Source organism: Manis pentadactyla, chromosome X, assembly GCF_030020395.1.
Source record: "Manis pentadactyla isolate mManPen7 chromosome X, mManPen7.hap1, whole genome shotgun sequence".
Taxonomy (NCBI): Eukaryota; Metazoa; Chordata; class Mammalia; order Pholidota; family Manidae; genus Manis; species Manis pentadactyla.
In genome coordinates, this window is record NC_080038.1 from 32,546,296 (window position 1) to 32,566,192 (window position 19,897).

The 19,897-nt window shown below is 39.8% G+C and overlaps 1 protein-coding gene across 3 annotated transcripts in view; it reads left to right on the plus strand.

Annotated features, from left to right (window-relative positions):
• Positions 1-19,897, plus strand: part of SYTL5 (synaptotagmin like 5) — a 242,297-nt gene that overhangs the window by 135,054 nt on the left and 87,346 nt on the right. For all 3 annotated transcript variants that reach the window (XM_057495496.1, XM_057495498.1, XM_057495497.1), the window contains exon 2: positions 5,101-5,577. In XM_057495496.1, the coding sequence (XP_057351479.1) occupies positions 5,459-5,577 (119 nt within the window). In that variant the 5' untranslated portion in view covers positions 5,101-5,458. The remainder of the gene's footprint in view (positions 1-5,100; positions 5,578-19,897) is intronic.

The window sequence follows — 19,897 nt, forward strand, 5'->3', positions numbered from 1 at the left end:
ACTTGTTCCTAGCATAAGTGAAACTTTGTACCCTTTGACCAGTTTTGAAAGATTGAACTCATCCTCTAAAAGGGTGACAAGAACTGTGAAGGCTCTGAGATTTTACACTACTTTCAAGCTTACAAGTAAACACTTCACAGCTTCCTGTCTGGTGGCTGAAGGCATGCTGCTCCTGGGTCAGACCCGGTAGCCTTGCTTACCCACAGCACGGCATGCCTCAGGAGCTTCAGGTTTGTACTGGTTGCCCCTTGCCCCAGGTGCCGAGGTGGAAATCATGCATGTGGTGGATTTGCATAGCAGCTGGGCAACCCTGAACTTTGGGGAACCCACACTTTTTTTTACAGTGGGCTGCAGGCAGGTCTTCCCTCTGCCCTGAGACAGACTTCTGCTTTATTAAATAAGTTCTAAGTAAATCTGCCCTTTGCTCCTGAGACAGACACTATTTCTTTCAAGGCTGGCCGCTGAGCAGACATCCTTGGAGGGATTGTCCAGAACAAAAGGCCAGTTAGTGCCTCTGCTCACAAGACACGTAGAAATGGGAGAGACCCATGGAGAGTTTTCTGTCAACTAAGGGTTGAACTTATTTCCACTTCTACCAGGGGGTCAGGGGCATGCACATTTCCACATACCTGCACCAAACAGTGGATGACATGGATTTTTGTGTTTTTTTTACATTTTCATAATCTAATGAGAAAGCTAAAAAGTTTTCTCCTTGCTGCAACTTGCATTTGTATAACTAGTGAGCTAAGTAAGCATCTTTTCATGTTTATATGAATTGCTTGTGCACTGCCAACACTGCGGATTGCCTGCTCTTATTTCTTATCCCTTATTTTATTGGTTTGTTTTCCTATGATTTGTAGGAGCTATGTATATTTTCTAAATATTAATCTTTCTCCTGATTTACACGGAACAATCTTATTCTCCTAGCCTGTGTCTTGTTTTTTTTTAAATTTTATTTGCCGTGGCTTCCTTTTTACATATATTTTTAATTTATGTATGGTCTATTCTGTGAAATTTTTGGGGTGGCAATACAGATTTTTGTAGGTCTTGGTAGTCAAAAAGCATCTTAGAGTGACTACCAAATATGATATGTGTATCTTCTAATTTTTCTTTTCTCTTGCATTTATTTAGGTTTTTTCCCAACAAGTTTTTGAAAGATTGAACTCGTCTTCAAAAAGTAGTAGGGAAAAAAAATCTTCTCTTTAAAAATATCAACATACATGATGCCAAGATAAGAATCAATAATGTTAAATATCTTTTCCCAAACTGAGGGCTCTGTGAAAATGCACCACAGGCATGAGAACATTATAGACCCTGAGAAGTTATACAGAAGAAGAAATATTTAATTTGGTTTAACTCAACGTATCCAAAATTCTGTTAGACTGAATAACTTTAAAATATTCTGTAGAATATCTGATAACATCTCCCAGGATACTGTTGTTCCATGGAGGTGCCGAGAGGCAGTCACATATAATGGTTAGAAGCAGGGTCCCTGAAAATAGACTGCTCTGAGTTAACTCACTACCTGGGTGACTGGGGGGCATGTTAATTAACTTCTCTGTGCCTCAGTTTTCTCAGCTTTAAAATGGGGGTAGTAGAATTTATTTTGTGAGGCCATCATAAGGATTAGTTGAGTGATGGAAAGGATAGCTGTTTTTCTGTGGAACATTCTGAGGATGCTGCTCTGGGAGCAGCACTATAAAGCTGATGGTATTGTTGGTTGGTTGATCCTATTATTGTTTGGAGAATCGATACCTTTGTGAAATATTTAAAAAAATGGAACTACCATGCTCCCCCAGAATATGCCACACAGTGTTGCCCATGTGAGAAGAAACTGTTCTGTTGAAAATAAATGCCTGCAATTCCATATCATCTGCCCTTGAGTCTTTCAGCTTGGAGTTCATCGTGAAAGAACCACTTAGTTCCCCCCACCGCCAACCCAGCGTCTTTACCTCTCTGGCACTTCTTACCTTTGACAGTCATGTGGTTTCTTGTTTGATCATCTCTTTGAAAGGCACACCCAGGTGAATTTTGGAGATGCTGTTTATCTTGTATTCTAAGCACCATAAACATCCCTCTAACTGTGCTGAAAATCTCCCTGTTGTATTGTCACGTGGTAACAGGCAAAGAGGAAATTAATTTAATTCTTATTAATTTCATCCTAAGAGTACATCTAGAAATACTCCATTTTAAAACTGGCATTTCAAATACCCCTCCATGAGAAATATTCATATATGCCCTTGCCTTTGGCTCAACTCTCTACCCTTACTGTTTTTAAGTGTGTGTTATTCAAGACTAGATGCTTTTTAAAAAGACTCATGTCTTGGTGCGATGCTGTGAGAATTTTTGATTATCGCATCTTTTGTGATGCCTAGCAGAGTTGATAACCTGTCCACAGCTGCCAAAAGGCAGCAGATGGCATACAAACCATTCTGACATCTTTTCAAGGAGTCTCACTCAGTTCAGCAAGGCTATTGGCCAGAGAGGGAAACATGCTCATCTAAAATGTTTGAGGAGAGATACCTGTTTAAATGAAGGTATTGAAGGATAAAATAAAAATGAATTTCTCCCTCTTAATCTGACTAGTGTTTAATGGGCACACTAAAAGAACGAGAGTTGACAGCAAATAAAATGTGCTCATGATTACTTTTATCTTTTTCCCCATTTGATATTTGATTAAACTGTGTAATGGGTAAGGGATTCTCCAGGAGGGCCTATGAACTAGCTGAAAGAGGCATCAAAAAATGATACACACTTAGGTGAAGTCATCACAACCCAGATGCTGGTTCTCCAAAGGCTCAGAAATTTGACTTGGTAGGCTTACAGAGAACAGATCAGACACAGGTTCAAACTCAAGCAAACACAGAGGGTTCCACTGGCAGACCCATCCATCCAGTCCCTGAAGGGACAGCTGTATGGCAAGCCACCTTACAATCAGAAGTGTCCAGAAGGAATTTAAATTCAAGCAAGAGGAAATAGTCATATGATCTGAGGAATTAAGGTCATGAAAATTTCCCATACTGAAGCTCTATCACTCAACGCCGAACATGTGCTGTGGGAAATAAATAGGTTATTTTCAGTTGAAAGCATGAGTGCTTCTCCTCCCATCAGAGTCTGAATGGACGTCATTGGCATCTAGATTCTCAGATCTCCTTTATGCCCAGGCTCACTGTCTCCTCTTCTCCGCCCGGTGTTTTTCCAGAAGGACTGTGTTATCCTCAATTGGATTCCATCTTACTTAATTATAATCACAATCCAGTCCTCGCTCCTGGAGAGAACATCCTGATTTTCTTGATAAAGTTTTAGCTACTTCTTATCCCCTTGGCCACTGCTCTGCACATCAGCTCTATCAGTCCTGGTGCAGATGAGCAAAAATCCACTTAGGGCTGATCCTGTTAATTAAGCTCTCACAGGGTAATTTGATTCCTCTTATGTCCTTGCTTGATTTCCAGTCTTCTCTGTCCCCTTCATGTGCTGCCCCATGGTGTTACCACCCTCGCTGTATTCTCCTCACAGGGCAGGCTCTTGGATTCGTAGAGGGCAGCCTTGCATTTACAGCTGAAGGCAAGGATAACCACAAGCTTCAGATCAACCATTTTTGTGGTTTCCAGCCCTGTGAATAATTTCTAGATACAGTTCCTTACAATTTTACATAGGACATTTGAAATCTGACATTTCAAATACAAAATATGTCTTAAGTGAACCTGGCTATAATGGTGACATATTCATTCACTGAGTTACCAGTTGGTTTTTCCGTTTCATCATAAAAACAGACAAGGCATGGAAAAACCAGTTGTGTTCTTTGATGAGATCGCAGTTGACGAAGCAAAATCCAAACCATTCATCTTACTGAAAAGCCCCTTTTGCTCTTAACCTTGTTGCTTCTTGTTCATGTCAACCTCGGGGCTCTCTGGTCCCTGCTGCCTCTAGGGCTTTGGAGACAGAAGCCAGGCCTGGAGTAAATCTAGAAAGTCTGTACTGAGCAGGGCTGTTTTCTGAGGGGGCTAGCTCTTGGTCTGTAGGCAGCAGTTCAGCTCAGAGTCATTGCAGGAAAGCTGTGGTTTGGTGTATCATATACAAAATAAACCATGAGGACTTTGGGAAGCCAGGCTGTGGATAAGATCCTGTCGTTTCAGATGTCCTGAGATTTGTCTCTGGACAAATCTGCCTAACCCTATGATTGCCGGGAGGCCCCAAAGCAGTCTTGGAGTTAGTATCTCACTATGCTCAGAAACCTGGCTAGAACCAAGCAGACCAAGTGTAACTTGCACAGAGACTGTAGTTCATAGACCTGGGGGATGCTGAGGGGCAGCACCATGGGAGGATGCCACATCACAAATCCTGGTAGGTCACTCTGACAGTCATCATTGTTAAGGGGACATGGAGAGAATCCAGGTACCAAGCCAATGAAAGAGTGTGCTCAAGAGTTGGGATGAGGGACAGGGTCTGGCAACCTTATGTTGACAAGGGGGTAGTTGTAGAACATCAGTTTTACAATATGTAATATCTTCCTAGAGTTACTCACAAACAGCCCTGTATATCATGAAATATAAACACTGGAGAATAAAATATCACCCTACAGTTGAGATTCTTTTGTCCTACTCTCTGAGCCCATCTCTGAATTTCCCATGAGTTTTCTTGTATTTATACTACAAATGTTTCTTTTCCTAAATTAGATATAACATTGTTGCAAGTTGTGCCCTTCATATGTGTACTATCACACTGCATGAATTATTCTGGAACTTTTTTTTCATCCTACATTATGCTTGTGGGATACAGTTGGGTTGATACATGTGGCGCTGGTTCATATTTGTTTTATCAGCAGTGTTTTTCACACAGTGGTCCTAGCTGTGGGGAGGGAGGGAGGCAGATGGAGCCACTTAAGGGGCCTGTCCTTTTGTAGACAGTACAGATTGTGCACTTAACGTCCCCAAGTGGTGATCACCCAGGCCAGCTGCAAGGGTGATAAGGAGATCTGGCTGGTAGAGGAAGCTAATTATAAATACCAATATATGTGTCAAGAATTAGATACTCTTATAAGTGCTGTGGGGAAAATGGCCTAATTAATTATTCTCAACTTTGTTTTCTCCACCTTTTCAGTGTTTTCTGGATTCTGCCCAATGGATCTGATTCCTGTCCTGTAGCTTTCTGAAGGATTGACATTGTGCATCATTAATGAAACTCAGCTGCTGCCTGACTGAACCTCACCTCAAAGGCTTGGGAAAACTTTTTCAGTTAAAACAATGACTTTCTTGGAATGTATTCCCAGTGGAGCTTGTTTTCAGTGTGCGTGGCAGAATACCTAAGTACCATTGGCAGTTCTTCAGAGACTTTTTGAAAAGTGCTCTACGTCCAACGTCTGAGCGACTCGGGGTTGTGCAGGAGGCCTTAAGAATTGTGGTTATCTGTTCACCTGCAAGATTCTACCACTGCTATTCAGAGCTGCTGCTGAAATACCATGTCTAGGAACTCGGAGTTCATCAATTTGTCATTTTTATTAGATCATGAGAAGGAAATGATCCTGGGAGTCCTAAAGAGAGATGAATATTTGAAAAAAGTGGAGGACAAGAGAATAAGGTAATGTTCTTTTATTTTGTCTGCCCTCCTTGACTGCTGTCTATTTGTTTGAAGCCATTTAGATCAGAAATGGGACAGTTGCAACCACAGTGGAGACAAATGTTGGACAATGACTTCATGGGTTCCTGGAAGTAGCCCAAATATTAGAGAACATCTTTGGTACTTTATCATTTAGGCAGATGGAAGGATGGAATTGAGTGAATAACACGGTGTGAATAAGAATGCCCATTTGCTAATACTATCAAAACTAGTAGGTAAGTGGAAGGACTGCCTGAGTGAGTACCAGCTCTGGGATGTGTTATCTGGATGTGACCATGAACAAGTTCCTCAATTTCTCCATGCCTTGCTTTCCTCATCAGTCAAACCAGGATAATGGTAGTGCCCCTCTCATAGGTGCAAAGATTAAGGGAGATAATACGTGTGCAGTGCCTGGTACCTAAGTGCACAATAAATAGTAGTTATTATTTCTTTCTGGTGTCTTTCTCAGGGCAGTCTTACTGGGAATTGGCCTCCCCCAAAACTGGGAGAGGAAGAAGGGGATCTGAGGGTGAAAAGTTCCCACTGTATGCCAGAAATCACCTGAATTTCTTGAAATAAGTTTCTGTGTGAGGAAAGTTGAGTAATATGGGCACAGCTGCGTTTCACATGAGTTGTAGGCAGGGTGAATAGTTAGCTGGTTTCCCAGATATGATGTCACCTACGTTTCAGCCAGCATCCATTCTTGATTGGTGCATCATCAGTTCCGATTGGTGGCAGCACTGTTCTGAGTGGCTGCCACAGCCCTTGTGATTGGTTGCTGCTTATGCTGTCCTTCTTGTTAAATTTAGTTGGTTATTACATCTCAGCCCTGAATAAAGCAGCAGAAATAACCAGCCCCAGTCACTGCCTACTGTGCAACATGTAGGTTCTGCATCTTATATGTCTCCCCAAATTTCAATCAAAATCTTGTATTTTGCAGAGAAAACTTATCGTGAGATTATCTTCACATGTTGCAAAAATGTTCAGTGTTCCTACAGGTATTAGGATCCTAAAATTGGAAATACATTCAAATATTCTTGATTGATGCTCCTTTCATAGTTAAGAGCTCAGAGTTTTCATTTTCTTTATTGTAAGATATTCAACCAATCTTAAAGAAACAAAGGCTTCGATTAAAATTATTTTTCTATGCCTAGAGTTGAGGTGGCAAAAAAACGCAGTTAAAGATTTTAAGGAAATCAGAAGTGATATTTTGGGCATTGGTATTCCAGTCATGAGAAGTAGCTAAATTTGTCATTGTGCTGCAAGAACTTAGATTGTTTTGGGGGACAAGAAACTAACCAGTAATTGATGACATTCTCAGGGGAATTAAAATCTCTCTCTTCAGGAAAAAAAAACAGTTTAATAACCAGATCCCCAGAAACACTGAATATAATGAATAGGACTTTGTTCAGAATATTTGTTTCTGTTGTTCTCGATAACTTTTCTTCCCTTCTTTCCTTATTCTCTGTTGATTTCCTGCTTCTTTCAACTTTTTTGAGGCTAGCAGAAGAAAGACGTTGATGGATGTAAGGGATACTTTGTTGGAAATAGATTTTTTAAAGCTGCGGTCTTGTTCCCTTGTTTAATAACAACAGTGGCTAATATTTATTGTTTTTTTCTGCACTACCTATGTTAGAAGTGTTGCCTCATTTTGTTCTGAGCTACCGAGATATGAGCCCAGACCAGCTGACTTAGGCTCTGCCATTCTGAACAGCTGCGCGTATTGAGAAGCCATGTTTAAGTGGGTGGCTCGGTGTTTAGAGTGCCTGTTGTTGAATCACACATCCACATTTGTTGACTCAAATCTTAGTTGCACCATGAAATCTTTGTGTCATTTTAGATAAGTTGCTTCTACAGATAAATCTAGTTTCCTTGTTTCACAAAACAGAAATAGTAACAGTAACTACCTCCTAAGTTTGCTGTAGGGACTAAATAAGCTTAATATTATCAAGAGCGTAGAACAATGCTGGCATAGAGTAGGTCCGTAAGAATTGCTGACTATAATCATTGGCCCTATTGTTGGCTGGGGCTGCTCTCCAGTGACTGTTTGTAGGGAACACTATAGTGCTCCACTCAGATCCTCTCGGGTCCCTTGTTGGAACTGTGCTCTCATCTCCCAGGTTCTGCAGGCTTTACTTCCAAGGACTGGCATCTGCGACCGGGGCAGCCCCAAGCCACTGGCCGACAAGGTACAGAAAGCCTTGCCTGAAGGCAAGACAGACTTCTGTCTCAGAGTGCCCCATGGGATCGTGCTGAGGCTGGACCTCCCCTAAAGGCTGGACCACACCCTTGCTTAGCCCCTCTCCCCTGCTCCCCTCCTCCCTTGCAGTTTCCTCCTGAGAGTTTTCCAGAAGTCACTTGCACACAGATCTACATCTCAGACATCTCAGAGTTAGCTTCTGGAAAAACCTAACTGGGAGATTTACCAGACCAGACAGGGAATGTAGTCCTTTTTTCTTGACATCCTCCCAAATTATCAGCGTAAGAAATTTATGGTGTAGCAGATTTTATCGAACAGTTGCCATTTAAAATAACTTTTCACCATACTACAGAGGTGTAGGTTGATATTTTGTGGGAGTCTAGAAGAAGTAATTAATTATAAATAAGATAGAAATTGAAGGAATGGTCTCAAAGGAGAGGCAACACTTGTGCTTGGCCTTGAAATGTGAAAAGGATTTTGATATTGGTAAATATATGTCAACTGCATTGCAGTTATTTAGTATGAACCACAAAATCACCTTGAGATTCTGCTAATCGGTTTCAGAAGGAAATGGAAGCCAAAGAAAAAATTTAAAAATTATGATGGCTACAAAGAAGGAACTGATCTGGAAAGTTAGCAACTTGGAGTTTGGGAAGCAGCAGATTTATTGTTCCTCTGTGTGTTTATTTATTTGAGTAGGTTGGCCTTAGATAAAAAAAAATTGAAAAATGGCAGAGTGTAAAATTGTATTGAATCAATATTTTCAGCCTGATGCCCAACAGTGCTCCACAATCCACATTGAAGCCATTGAAGTGTGTAGTTAATTGAGGTGGGGTTGGTCTCTCAGTACTCCTAAAGGTGCTATGCACCCAGAAGGCACATGACAATCCTAATGATGGCCTCCACGCATGAGTTGTAAGCTGGAAAGAGGCATCTGCCTACTACCAGAACATTCCAGGTTCACCCAAGAGGCTCAAATGTATTTATTCTTCTTCAGACCAAGAACGAAGGAGTGGTGGGAAATACCTAGACACAGGCTTCAACTGTTAGAGAGTAAGAGTATTTTAAATGTTCTTTGTGGAGAACAAATCACTGAGATTTAGTGATGGTTTTAATGCAATGAAGAGGGAAGAACTGATACTAGTAAAATCGAGCTATCAACAGTGATTGCAAATGGCAAAGATAAACTGACAGTATGGAAGCACAAAATAAGTCTTTGCTGATCATTTTGTACCTTAGATTTTTCTAACTTTGGAAAAATTCAGCCAAACATAAAAGAGGACGTGGTTCATAGTATCTACTCCCCCCACAAAAAAGATCTCATTAACAAATTCCTACTTGATCTCCCACACCTAAAAACATACTGTTAAATGTCTGGGGTATTAGCCTACGTGAGAGATCTTCAATTTCAGTGACTATTCATGTCAGCAGTTCATTGGTGGGCTCTGTCTTTATTAAGAGGATGTCATTTCATTTGGCCTCAATGCATGAAAACACACCCAGACTTCACATTCTCTCTGGCTCTGTCACCTGTTTTGGGGCTTGTCCGGGGGTGAGCACCATTGGTTGCCTTACAGCATACATTTCTCTTCCATACCACCCAAATCTCACTTTTGCTCAGCTGCAGCAACGATTTTAAAAAAATAATTAATCAGCAAAATCAGCCCTTGACTGATATTCCTCTGGCAGCTATCCTGGGCCTGGAGGTGGACATGAGACCAAAGATGACCCACTCAAACATATAGCCCAGATTTATGGAAGGTTCTCTTTCCCACTGGACATGTTCGATGAAATGTCCTCCTGGTTGCTGTTGGGGATGAAAGCCAGCACAATGATGAAGCTGAGCCAAAACAATGGCAGAGAATTGTTGTCGGCTGCTGTAATAGGACCTGCCACACCTCTGGGCTTCTTAAGCAATATACAAGATTTCTGTGTTGTTTATAGCAGTTTGAATCCGATTTTCTGTCACATGCAGCCAAAAGCATCCTGCAATCCCCAAGTCAGAAGTAACTAACATTTGTTGAGCACCTTCTGTAGGCCAAATGCTATGTATGTATTGCTGGAATAATGAACATGAGTGGAGACACCATCTTGATGCTTGTTGGGGCCATAAACATGAAGACGTTTGTGGTCATGGATCAGGTTTTATCCATCATGTAGACCCAGGGCGTCAAGCAAACTTTTTCTGTAAAAGACCAGGTAGTAAATATTTGAGGCTCTACAGGGTGTATGTTCTCTGTTACAGTTACTTCAATCTGTCATTGTAGTATGCAAGCAGCAATAGACAACATATAAACAAATGCGTATAACTGTGTCCCAATAAAAATTTATTTACCAAAACAGTCAGGGGGCCGGATTTGGCCCAAAGGTGTAGTTTGCTGATCTTTCGTGTTGAAAATGATGCCTTGGTAAATTCTAGCCTTAGGAGTAGCTGCATACACCTGAAAGCCTTGATAAGTTACCTCAGGGAGAAGCAGGATATTTATGGTCCAAAAAAAAAAGATGGAGTTGGACCAGAAACTGTCAGCTATCTGAGATAGAGCATGGACTTGTGTCTGGGAGGTTAGAGGATTTCAAAAGGTCCTGCTGTCTCCAGGAGATTTTTATGCCTCACTCGATCTGTAGTGGCTCATGTACTAGAACAGCTTAAATATGTTTCATTGCCTTATGGAAGAACAGGAAAATCAATCCAGAGGTATAGAACATACCAAGAAATAGAAGGTTCTGCAGAATTGTGAGGGACAGCTTACAGATTCATTTTCCCAATGAGGTAAGGACTATTAATATCTCCATTTACAGATGGGGAAAGTGAAGTGCCAAGTTAAAATAACTTGACCGAGGTCACAGAGCTAGTAAGTGACAGAGCTACCATTTATACCCCCACAGTCTGGCTCCAGAGCTCACACTGCACTCTTGGGTCACTTTCAACTTCTGAGTGGTATGTCTGACCTTTTAGGGGGGCCAGAAAAAAAGGTGATGGTCAACTACCCAATGCCTACCTCACACCAGAAAATGTATTGCTCAGTTCACAAACGTATCCTCATTTGATCCCCATGTCATCCTTGAGGTATGTGCTGTTGTACTGTACTATAGTGTGGCACCTGAAACTTAAATTAAATGATTTGCCTAGCTGGCACACATCAGAGCTGAGGCTCTCTTGGTCCATATTGCTGCCCTTTTCCTCCGTGCTTTGACTTTTAGGTAATAACTGCATCTATTCAGACTCTGCTCAGAGCCCACCCACAGCCTTACTAATAGCTGTCAGAGAACTTGAACAAAACACAAAACATTTCTTTAGCCTGGTTTTTACTGACAGTTCTGACCTATAAGCTGTATAACATTTTGGAAAGTTACTATGACTTTTAGCAGAGCATCGCTCTTGCACAGTAGAAACTGACAGAGTTCCTTTTGCTGGTCTACTCTTCATGCTGACTGAGAACCAATGTGCAAGTGTATTTTGTTTTGTTCCACACAGCTAGCTCACCTGAGATGGGCAACTAAGCAAGAAAGAGCTTAGCATCATCAAGAGACCAGTTCCCAACCTGGAAACTGCCATTAACGCTACAGCTCTGTCTTTATGTGGTCGGTTCCATCATTTTAGAGCAAGGTCAGGAGGAAAGAGAAGGAAGGAGAAACAGAAGGGGAAAGTGTGTGCAAATTGGCTATTTGAAATCCTGCAGATAAGCTATATATTTGATTCAAATGGATTGGAGTGATTGCATGAATTGTACACCCAGGCTGGAAGTTAGGGAGACCAGTAAGTGCCAAGCAGTAATTCCTCTTAATACTCTACAAATGTTTGATCTATGAGGCTGTTTGTTTTTCCAAATCCTATTACTACCACTAAGAACAAAATTAGCTTGACCTTCTCAGAAGCCTAAAGACTCGTTGTCCTCATAAAACACCAGGAGAACTATTGGAGTGGACTTCTAGTTTGGTAAACATTTTGTTTGAATCCTAATAGAATTGCCACAAAGCTTCTTAATGGATTAACACAACTCCCAGCATGAACATACTGGCTCCCTAATTGATCCCAAACTCTTAGTGAGTCACAGAGAAATGGAAAAAAAATATGGCCCTGCCTTAAAAGAATTTAAAACCTTGGGGGGTTTTCCCACCAAAGGTCTTACTAATTTTGATATGTGCACACATATTGGAAAACTAACTTAATTTTGATTCTACAGCATTTTCCTCTAATGTTTACTTAGAGGGTTCACCATAGGCACAGGGCCACAAATACCTGATGTCTGGGGACATTTCAAACATCGGATTGTCCAAATAAATAAACATACTTCCAGACCATTCTTTTTTGTTTTGAAATAATATGGTCACCATGGTCAAAAGTAAAATGATAACTTATGTAGTGTGCATGTGTGTATATTTATATATACCTATGCCTATACCTGTACATGCACCTATGTCTAAATTTATCAATTTGTGTGTATATCTATCATCTATGTCTTTTCTCCAAATTCCCTCGTTACTACCCTTTTCCTTCCTGGTGTACTGCTCTAGCTAGAATTGGCGTAGAGGACATGCCCCTTTGTAGCAGGGGCTAACTACCACTCTTTTTTGTTGTAGGTCAAAGAACCACAGAACTATAAAGCCTATGTAGTTTGTGAGGCAGAATGTTGGGGCCGGAGGGTGAGTGGAGAGGACTCACCCTCCGAAGGTAGGTCAGTTCATAAGGGAAGATCTCATGAAGCAAATACCAACTATATTCTTGGGGAACTTGGCATTTCATTTCTCAGGAAATAATATAAGTGAGAACTTCACCAACAAAAATGTCACCTCTAACGTGTTACATTCCAGGCATATGACCATTTTATATCAACAGTTTATATGCATGTTCCAATATTGACAGGAGTTAGGGTTTAATTGGTTTACATCTGCACTAAGACTTGGCTGACATGCATTTAAGAATTCCTCTAAATCATTCTACTATTGCAGAGTAATTAACATAATTGGCAAACATGTCATGCAAATGTCTGAAATTAATGAAACTTTTACATAGCAAAGGATTTAAAAAAAATATTTAAACTCAGTAATGCTCTAGGATCTGTAAAGGACATCAAGGTCTATAATATTTTTTATGTAATAAAGCCTCAATCTAATTAAAGAAATATTTAATATTGTCTGATACATTTTTTTGTTATAGAAGTAATATGTTTATTATAGAAAATTAGAAAGTACATGTAATTTGAACTTTAAAAACTCACTTAGGATCCCTCTCCCTGGAGACAATTTTGACTTTTGTTGTATTTCCTTCCTGTTACATATTTCTGTATACATGTAATTTTCACATAATTAGAACTATATTATATATAATTTTATATTCTCTATTTTTGTTCAACATTTAATGAACATTGTTGATGCCACTGAAAATTCTTTGGAAGCATCACTTTTATTGGCTGGATAAGATTTCATAACATGGTTGCACAATATTTTGTTTAACTATTCTAATTTCCATGAATATCCTTATTAAATCTTCTGTCTTAATTTTTTATTATGTTGTGTTTTATATCTTGATTTATATTTCCTTTATATTGAAAAATTATTTTCCAGAAATGTTGTATCAGTTTCCTCTTCACAAAATTATTATATTTTACCACTACCAGTATCAGTTATTGTTATGTCATTATTAATTTGATAAATTAGTGTCCTGTGTTAATTTTCATCTATGTGATTTGTATTTTGCCATGATTGATAGCCGCTTGTATTTCTTCTTTCATGAATTTTGTATTCACATCATTTGTACATTTACTATTTATTGGGTGTTAGTGTGGTTTCAGTATTGATTTGTATGAATTCTTGTTTGTCATATATTTGGGAGACACATTTCCAAGATTCATTAAAAATTCATTAAGTATTCATATGCAAGGCATAGGAGATGGGGATGGATTAATTTCTAAATTAACAGAAGCAAAATCATATTTTTTTTGATTGTGCAAAGTCTCCACTTTCACATTGACTGAGATTGATATAGTCTTTGTGTAAAATATAATTTACATCTTTGATTGCCACTATATATAATTCATATTTTAAAGCCAGGATTTGCATTTTTTAGTGTATCTGTAGTATTGTCCATACTATTTATGGGTGTAGAAATTAGGGTGAGTTCAGCTCTGAGAGTCAGACAACCAAAATAATAGTAATGTAGGGTAAGAGAGAAGTTTGTTTTTTACCTAGATAAAGTCATAAGGAAAACATTCCAGGGCTGGTAATGGTGGCTCCATGTTCATCAGAGGCCCAGATCCTTCTAGCTGGTTGCTCATCTTCAACATGGCTAATACCTGTTGAAGTAAAAAATTATTCTGATGCTTATTACAATGATAGAAAGACTTTATGCAGGACTATCACAGTAGATTTTAATTACTATCTATCACAAAATAAATAAAAACAAACAACAAAAGACTATGGCAATAGGGGAGAGAAATTGGGCTCAACTCCAAATACAGCCAAGGCAGCTGGGGTTTTAGAGCCAATGAGTAGAGTGAGGGTGTCAATGAATGGAGAATTACTAAGTGGAGACGTTGATGGTAGGGGAAGTCTTACTACATTGACTTCCCAGAATTCTTGCTGAAGGCAAGCCTGGGCAATAGCAGATATCAAGGGTAGGAGGATTCTTGATTAGCTGATTTAGCAGGATTCTTGCTACATTTGGGCTATGCAGACTGACGACAGGACCCAAGGACGACGTCTAGTTGAAGAGACCTCAAAGGAGTCTGCCTGAAGTTTGGCCAAGGAGAGAGATTTAGTCACACCTCAGGGTCCGAGATGGCCGTTCCAGCTGTGGTCATACTGCCCTCATGGCAGTCGGCAGGGAGAAGGACAAAGGGCAGAAAAAAAAGACAGGTTCCCTTCTCTTAAGGACATTTCTGAGAAGTTTCACAGATGACCTTCCTGACATCAAGTTGGCCAGAATATAGTCACATGGCCGTACTTAGCTGCAAGGGAGTGTGCATATTTAACAGGGAAATGTAGTCTTAATTCTGGGTGGTCATCTGACTGACTCACATTTGGGGGTTTTATTGGTATAAAAGGGTAGAAGGAATGTTGGGAGACAACCAGCAGTCTGAGAAAATGGGTGCATTTACCATCATGCATTTCATGGATTAGGTTTGTTTATTGTTCAGCACAAATCTCATCTTCCTTTGTATGGACTCTGAAAGCAATTAATTGTTCAGTGATGATTTTCCATGAAGCATATAAGAAAAGACCCCAGCACGTAAAGAAAACAACATTTACGTCCTTCCTCAACGAATTTCAAAGAAATGGTGATTTGACTTTTCTTGTACTATATTGTGGTACTGATAACTAGGAAAACGATTGCAAGTGTTTTTGTAATAACCTTTATCTCTGAAAATATGAGTTCCCATAGCATCACCTAAAGAGATAAGATGGGAAAAGTTAAGTTCTGATAACTGCCTTTACTGAGCATCTAACTCTTTCCTTGCTACATTTAGTACAGCTTATTTTACAAAAGTAGTTTTAAAGAATTTTTCAAGGGCAATATGTTCTCTTTAAATTATCCTTTTTGTGTGTATGAATGCCCAATTTCCTCCAATCAAGTCAGTTCTATCCTTGCATTGTCATAGCGGTAATCTTTCAAAGCCCAGTATTTTATCCTTAGTTTTTTTTTTTTTTTAAAGAAATGCAGCTTTCCAGTTTCATGCTGTACTGATTCTATCTCCACCCCAACTTTTTCTGAGTAATTTTCCATATTGAAAACAGGACTTTCTGCTGTTTCTTACTCAGGAAAGGTATCCTTTGGGTTTCGGATTAGTAAAACACATCCTTGTTACTTCTCCAGCCAAGAAATTGAGTCAATAGTTATTTCAAGGTATTCCCAAGTGGAAGACTTAGTTTGCGAGTTACATGTGAGATCAATTTCAGTTCCTGAACAATCGCCTGTCTGTTCACAGGGCTTTGTGAGATCTCCTGGTATATTCCTATGAGCCAAGTGTTTTACTACCAGGAAGTGTGTGGTGTCATCTGCTGACCTGCAGATTTCACAATGCCTTTTTCCCCTGAGGAGATTTCCAAACACATTAAATTGGCACAATTTGCAAGACTTCTTTATCTAGACAAGTGTTCTTTCAATCACGTTCCTTATTTTTCTGAAGTAGCTTTCTGTCTAGGTGCAACTTTTCCTCAATTGTCAGATAGCCTTGATTCTTTTTAATAGTCTTTGATTTGAAAATTAATCAAAAGTTTCATAAAGTTTATTAGGAGCAGAGTGGTGTTTGTTGGAGAACAGCTGTTGGGAATGTTTGTTATGATGGACTTTGTGATAAAGGGCTGCTTGGACAGATACCATTTGATGGGAGAAGCAGGAGAGGCAGAAGAAACCCTTCATGTTTACTGAGGCTTAACTTTGTGCTCAGCGTGGCATTGCACAACTGGGAAAGAGGGAGCTGCTGTTAATAAATGCAGTGTCCTCTCTAAGCAAAAATATTTTAATAGACTAAGAGCAAACGAGAGGAGCCTGGTGTGGGGGTAGTATGCAGATTATGGAATACAAAGTTCTGGATCTGAATCCTGACTGCACCATTTAATAACCTTATGACCCACAGCCAAGTTTCCTCTCTGACATTCCACTTTCCTACCTATAAAACGGGATGTCTAATGTCTTTCTCATGGGTTGCTGTCAAAGTTGAATGGCATGACATATGAAACAGTACTTGTGATTATGGTGGCTAAGTGTTGTGGTGTTTAGGTTTTAATAATATGTTCTGCACATGGAAGTTACAATCAGAATGAAAAAGTACTATGTTTTATTTATTTATTTTTGAGTACAGAATGGAGGTCTGGTCACCCTTGGATTTTCCATAGGCAAATATGGAATAACCCCACTGTTGATGGCACGCCCTTTGTATGTGAATGAAAGGTGGGCGTGTTAGGTATGCGGCCATTGTCACCAGGCAGCTGTGATATTCTGCCTGCACACGTTACTTCAGTAATTTTTGTCTCTTTGTTTCTGGTTTGACAATACTTTCATTACTCTGGTTTTGCTCTCTTAGGGGAGTATGGGATGGGAGCTCTAGACAAGAATTTGTCTGGCAGGCATTGCAGCAGAGACTGAAGCAGAACCCGAGAGCAACATCCCTGCAAGTGGGTGATAATGAAAAGAGCTAATATTTACTGACTTCTTACTGGATTTGTTGGGAAATAGTTTTGGCATTGGGTGACAGAGATACATTATAGTAACAGCATTAATAGGATGAAAATATATTGCCCTTAGTCTAAAGGTCTGGGTTGGCTGGCAGCTCTGTAATGTTGTTACGGTGGTGCCCTTTTAGCATGGGTCTCGGTACTTTTTCCTTTGTTGCTCCACCACCTTGGGAGTTTAGCTCTTGGTTCAAGATGGCTCATGCCTGTATTCTCATCCCAGCCTCTGGGAAACAAGGAGAGTTCAAGAGAAAGGCATACCCCTTTCCCATTAGGGACATGACCTAGAAGTTGCCTGTATCATTTCTGTTCATATCATATTGGCCAAGATTTAGTCTTATAACAAAACTAACTGAAAGGGACACTGGGAAATACAGTCTTTATTCTGAGTTGTCATGAGCCTAGCTAGACATTCCACTAATAGAGAAGGGGAGAAGAGATATTGAGAGGCACATACTAGAATTGTCTATTCCACAATTACTACATGTCAAGCTCTGCTTAACACCTAATGCTTAAAACATTTTAAGGTTGTAACTATTATGGTTTTGTTTATTTATTTTTTTTGCAGAGGGAGTATTTTGAGACACAGGTTAAGTCTCTGTAAGTCTTAATACACAGAGAGATTAAGTAATTTTCTTGAAGTCTCAAATAAGTGACAATGTCAGGATTTGAACCCAGGCAGTCTAACTTCAAAGCCCTCTGCTCTGGGCCACTATATAGTCCTTGCTTTATTATTTCTCTTGGGCTTTGAGGTGCTCTGCTGGATGAGCTTGGAGATTGCTTAAAGGCATAAAGGAATCACAGATGCTTTGTGAATCAATACTTATTGCTTCCTCTTCCAGGCAGCTAATTGCTTCTATTTTAAAATTCCTATCTTATTTGGTGCAAAACTGTGTTCAGTACAATTGGGTCTAGACAGGGTAACAAAAGAAAAATAATGCCACAGAAATGTGATAGGAATTTTAATGAAAGCAGTTCCTGAATTGAAAGGAGTGTGTGTATGCAGTGGTAAAGCAAGCAGTCTTTGTCATGCATTGAACATTTTTGATGATGGGAAAGAAAAAAATGAATTTAGTGTGTCACCAGAATATAGAAATGAAAAGATTCTATCATGTAACTACAACTGAGATAGTTCATCTCTTCAGTCTTTAAGATTTCAACTACAGAAATGCCATCAATTTGCATGCTAATATGAATGCATCTGTGCAGCCACAAGGAAGCCTAAAGGATAAAGAATAAACTGATGTTTTAAAGTGCAAGAGCATCCTGAGTTCATCTCAAAATAAGAATTGATGTTAACTGGAATTGTCTTCAACAACACTTTTCCTTTTTCTTTGTATTGTTCACAAGTTTTTAACAGTTGATTTGGGGCCGTATTTGCTCTACTATACTTTTTCATCTATCTCCTATACTCTGCTTCTCTTTGGACAAGAACAAATAGAGTAAATAATTAGATTTTTAATAGTGTCAAGAATCAAAGTAGTCTTGCTCTATGAACAAAATTGTAGGAAAGAAGTGAAGTGAGATGGAGAAAGTTCTGGAAGACCTTACCAAGTAATTGAGAACATTCTGTAGTTTTCTCCAGATTCAATTACTTTTTCAGGGTGTATATGATCTCAGTTTTAGCCAATTTTAATTTGACTTTTTTCTTAATGGATCCAACATTGTATATTTTTCTCTTCTCTTCCTCTTTTTAATAATGATGGCTTCGTATTGTAAATGCCTCTGGAATTCACAAAGCATGCCACCATACTTTATCACCTCTAATTCTTACAAACACTCTTGGAGGAAGATAGGAAAGAAGTTATTGTCTTCATTTTGAAGTTGAAGTAAGTGAGGCCTAGAGAGGTTAACTGGAAAGCCCAGTGACATGTAGAAAGCAGTACAGCTGAGTTTTCCCTCCTTCCACTCTTTCTTTCTCCCTGCTTCCCTCCCTCTTTCTCCTTTTCTGTCACTTGCTAGCTTCTGCTTCTGCTATTTTGTTTCCATTTCATCAAATGGCATCTGTTAGGTCCCAGGCACTGGATTATTTGCTGCAAAATGCAAGCTGAACAAAGTAGGTAGAGTCCTGCTGTCATGGAGGTTACCCAGGAATGGGCAAGACAAACATTAAACTGATAAAAACAGGCAAATAAATGTACAGTTAAAAATTATGGTACATGCTGTGAAGAAAAGGAACAGAGTTCTATGCGGGAGAGTGAGATGGGAATCTGCTGTAGATTTGGTGATCGGAGAAAGCCTGCTGAAATAAAAAGGATATCGGAAAGCTAGAATCATACAGGTGAGGAACGAGGCTGTGTGTTTATCAGGGAGGATAAGCTAAGTGATGCTGCAATAAAAGCCCCAAACTCTCAGTGGCTTAAAAGAATGAAGACACATTTCTCACTCATGCAACTTGTTCATGGCAGGATGGCTGGGGACTCTACTTCATGGCATTCTCAGACCAGGACCCAGACTTACAGAGCAGAACTATTTGGGGCATTGCCACTCTCCGTGCAAACAGAAGGGTATGTGGTAAACCATTCACAGTTAAAGCTTTTTTTTTTCCCCACACTTAAAGCTTTTAACCTGAATCACAGACCACATTTCATGGACCAGGGTGGGTCACATGACCACATCTAATGTCCAGAGGGTGGGGATGTGCAGTCCTGACTTGCTCCACTTTCCCATTCTCCCTTGCAGCTAGTAGTGGTACCATGACAATGTCTGCTCAAGGAACTCACAGAAGGCTGATGGAATGACTTCTGAGTCAAGTTTTGCTTTTGTCTTATGAGACACGTGCAGCTGACACACCTTACCGCCACCTCCTGCCTTAAATGGGGATGCTGCTGGGGATGCCTGGCCACTTGGCTTAAAAGTGATAAGCCACCCCCTTGAAGATGGGGGACCATCAGGGTGAAGGGATCCTGAGCCTTTAATGACAATGTTTCA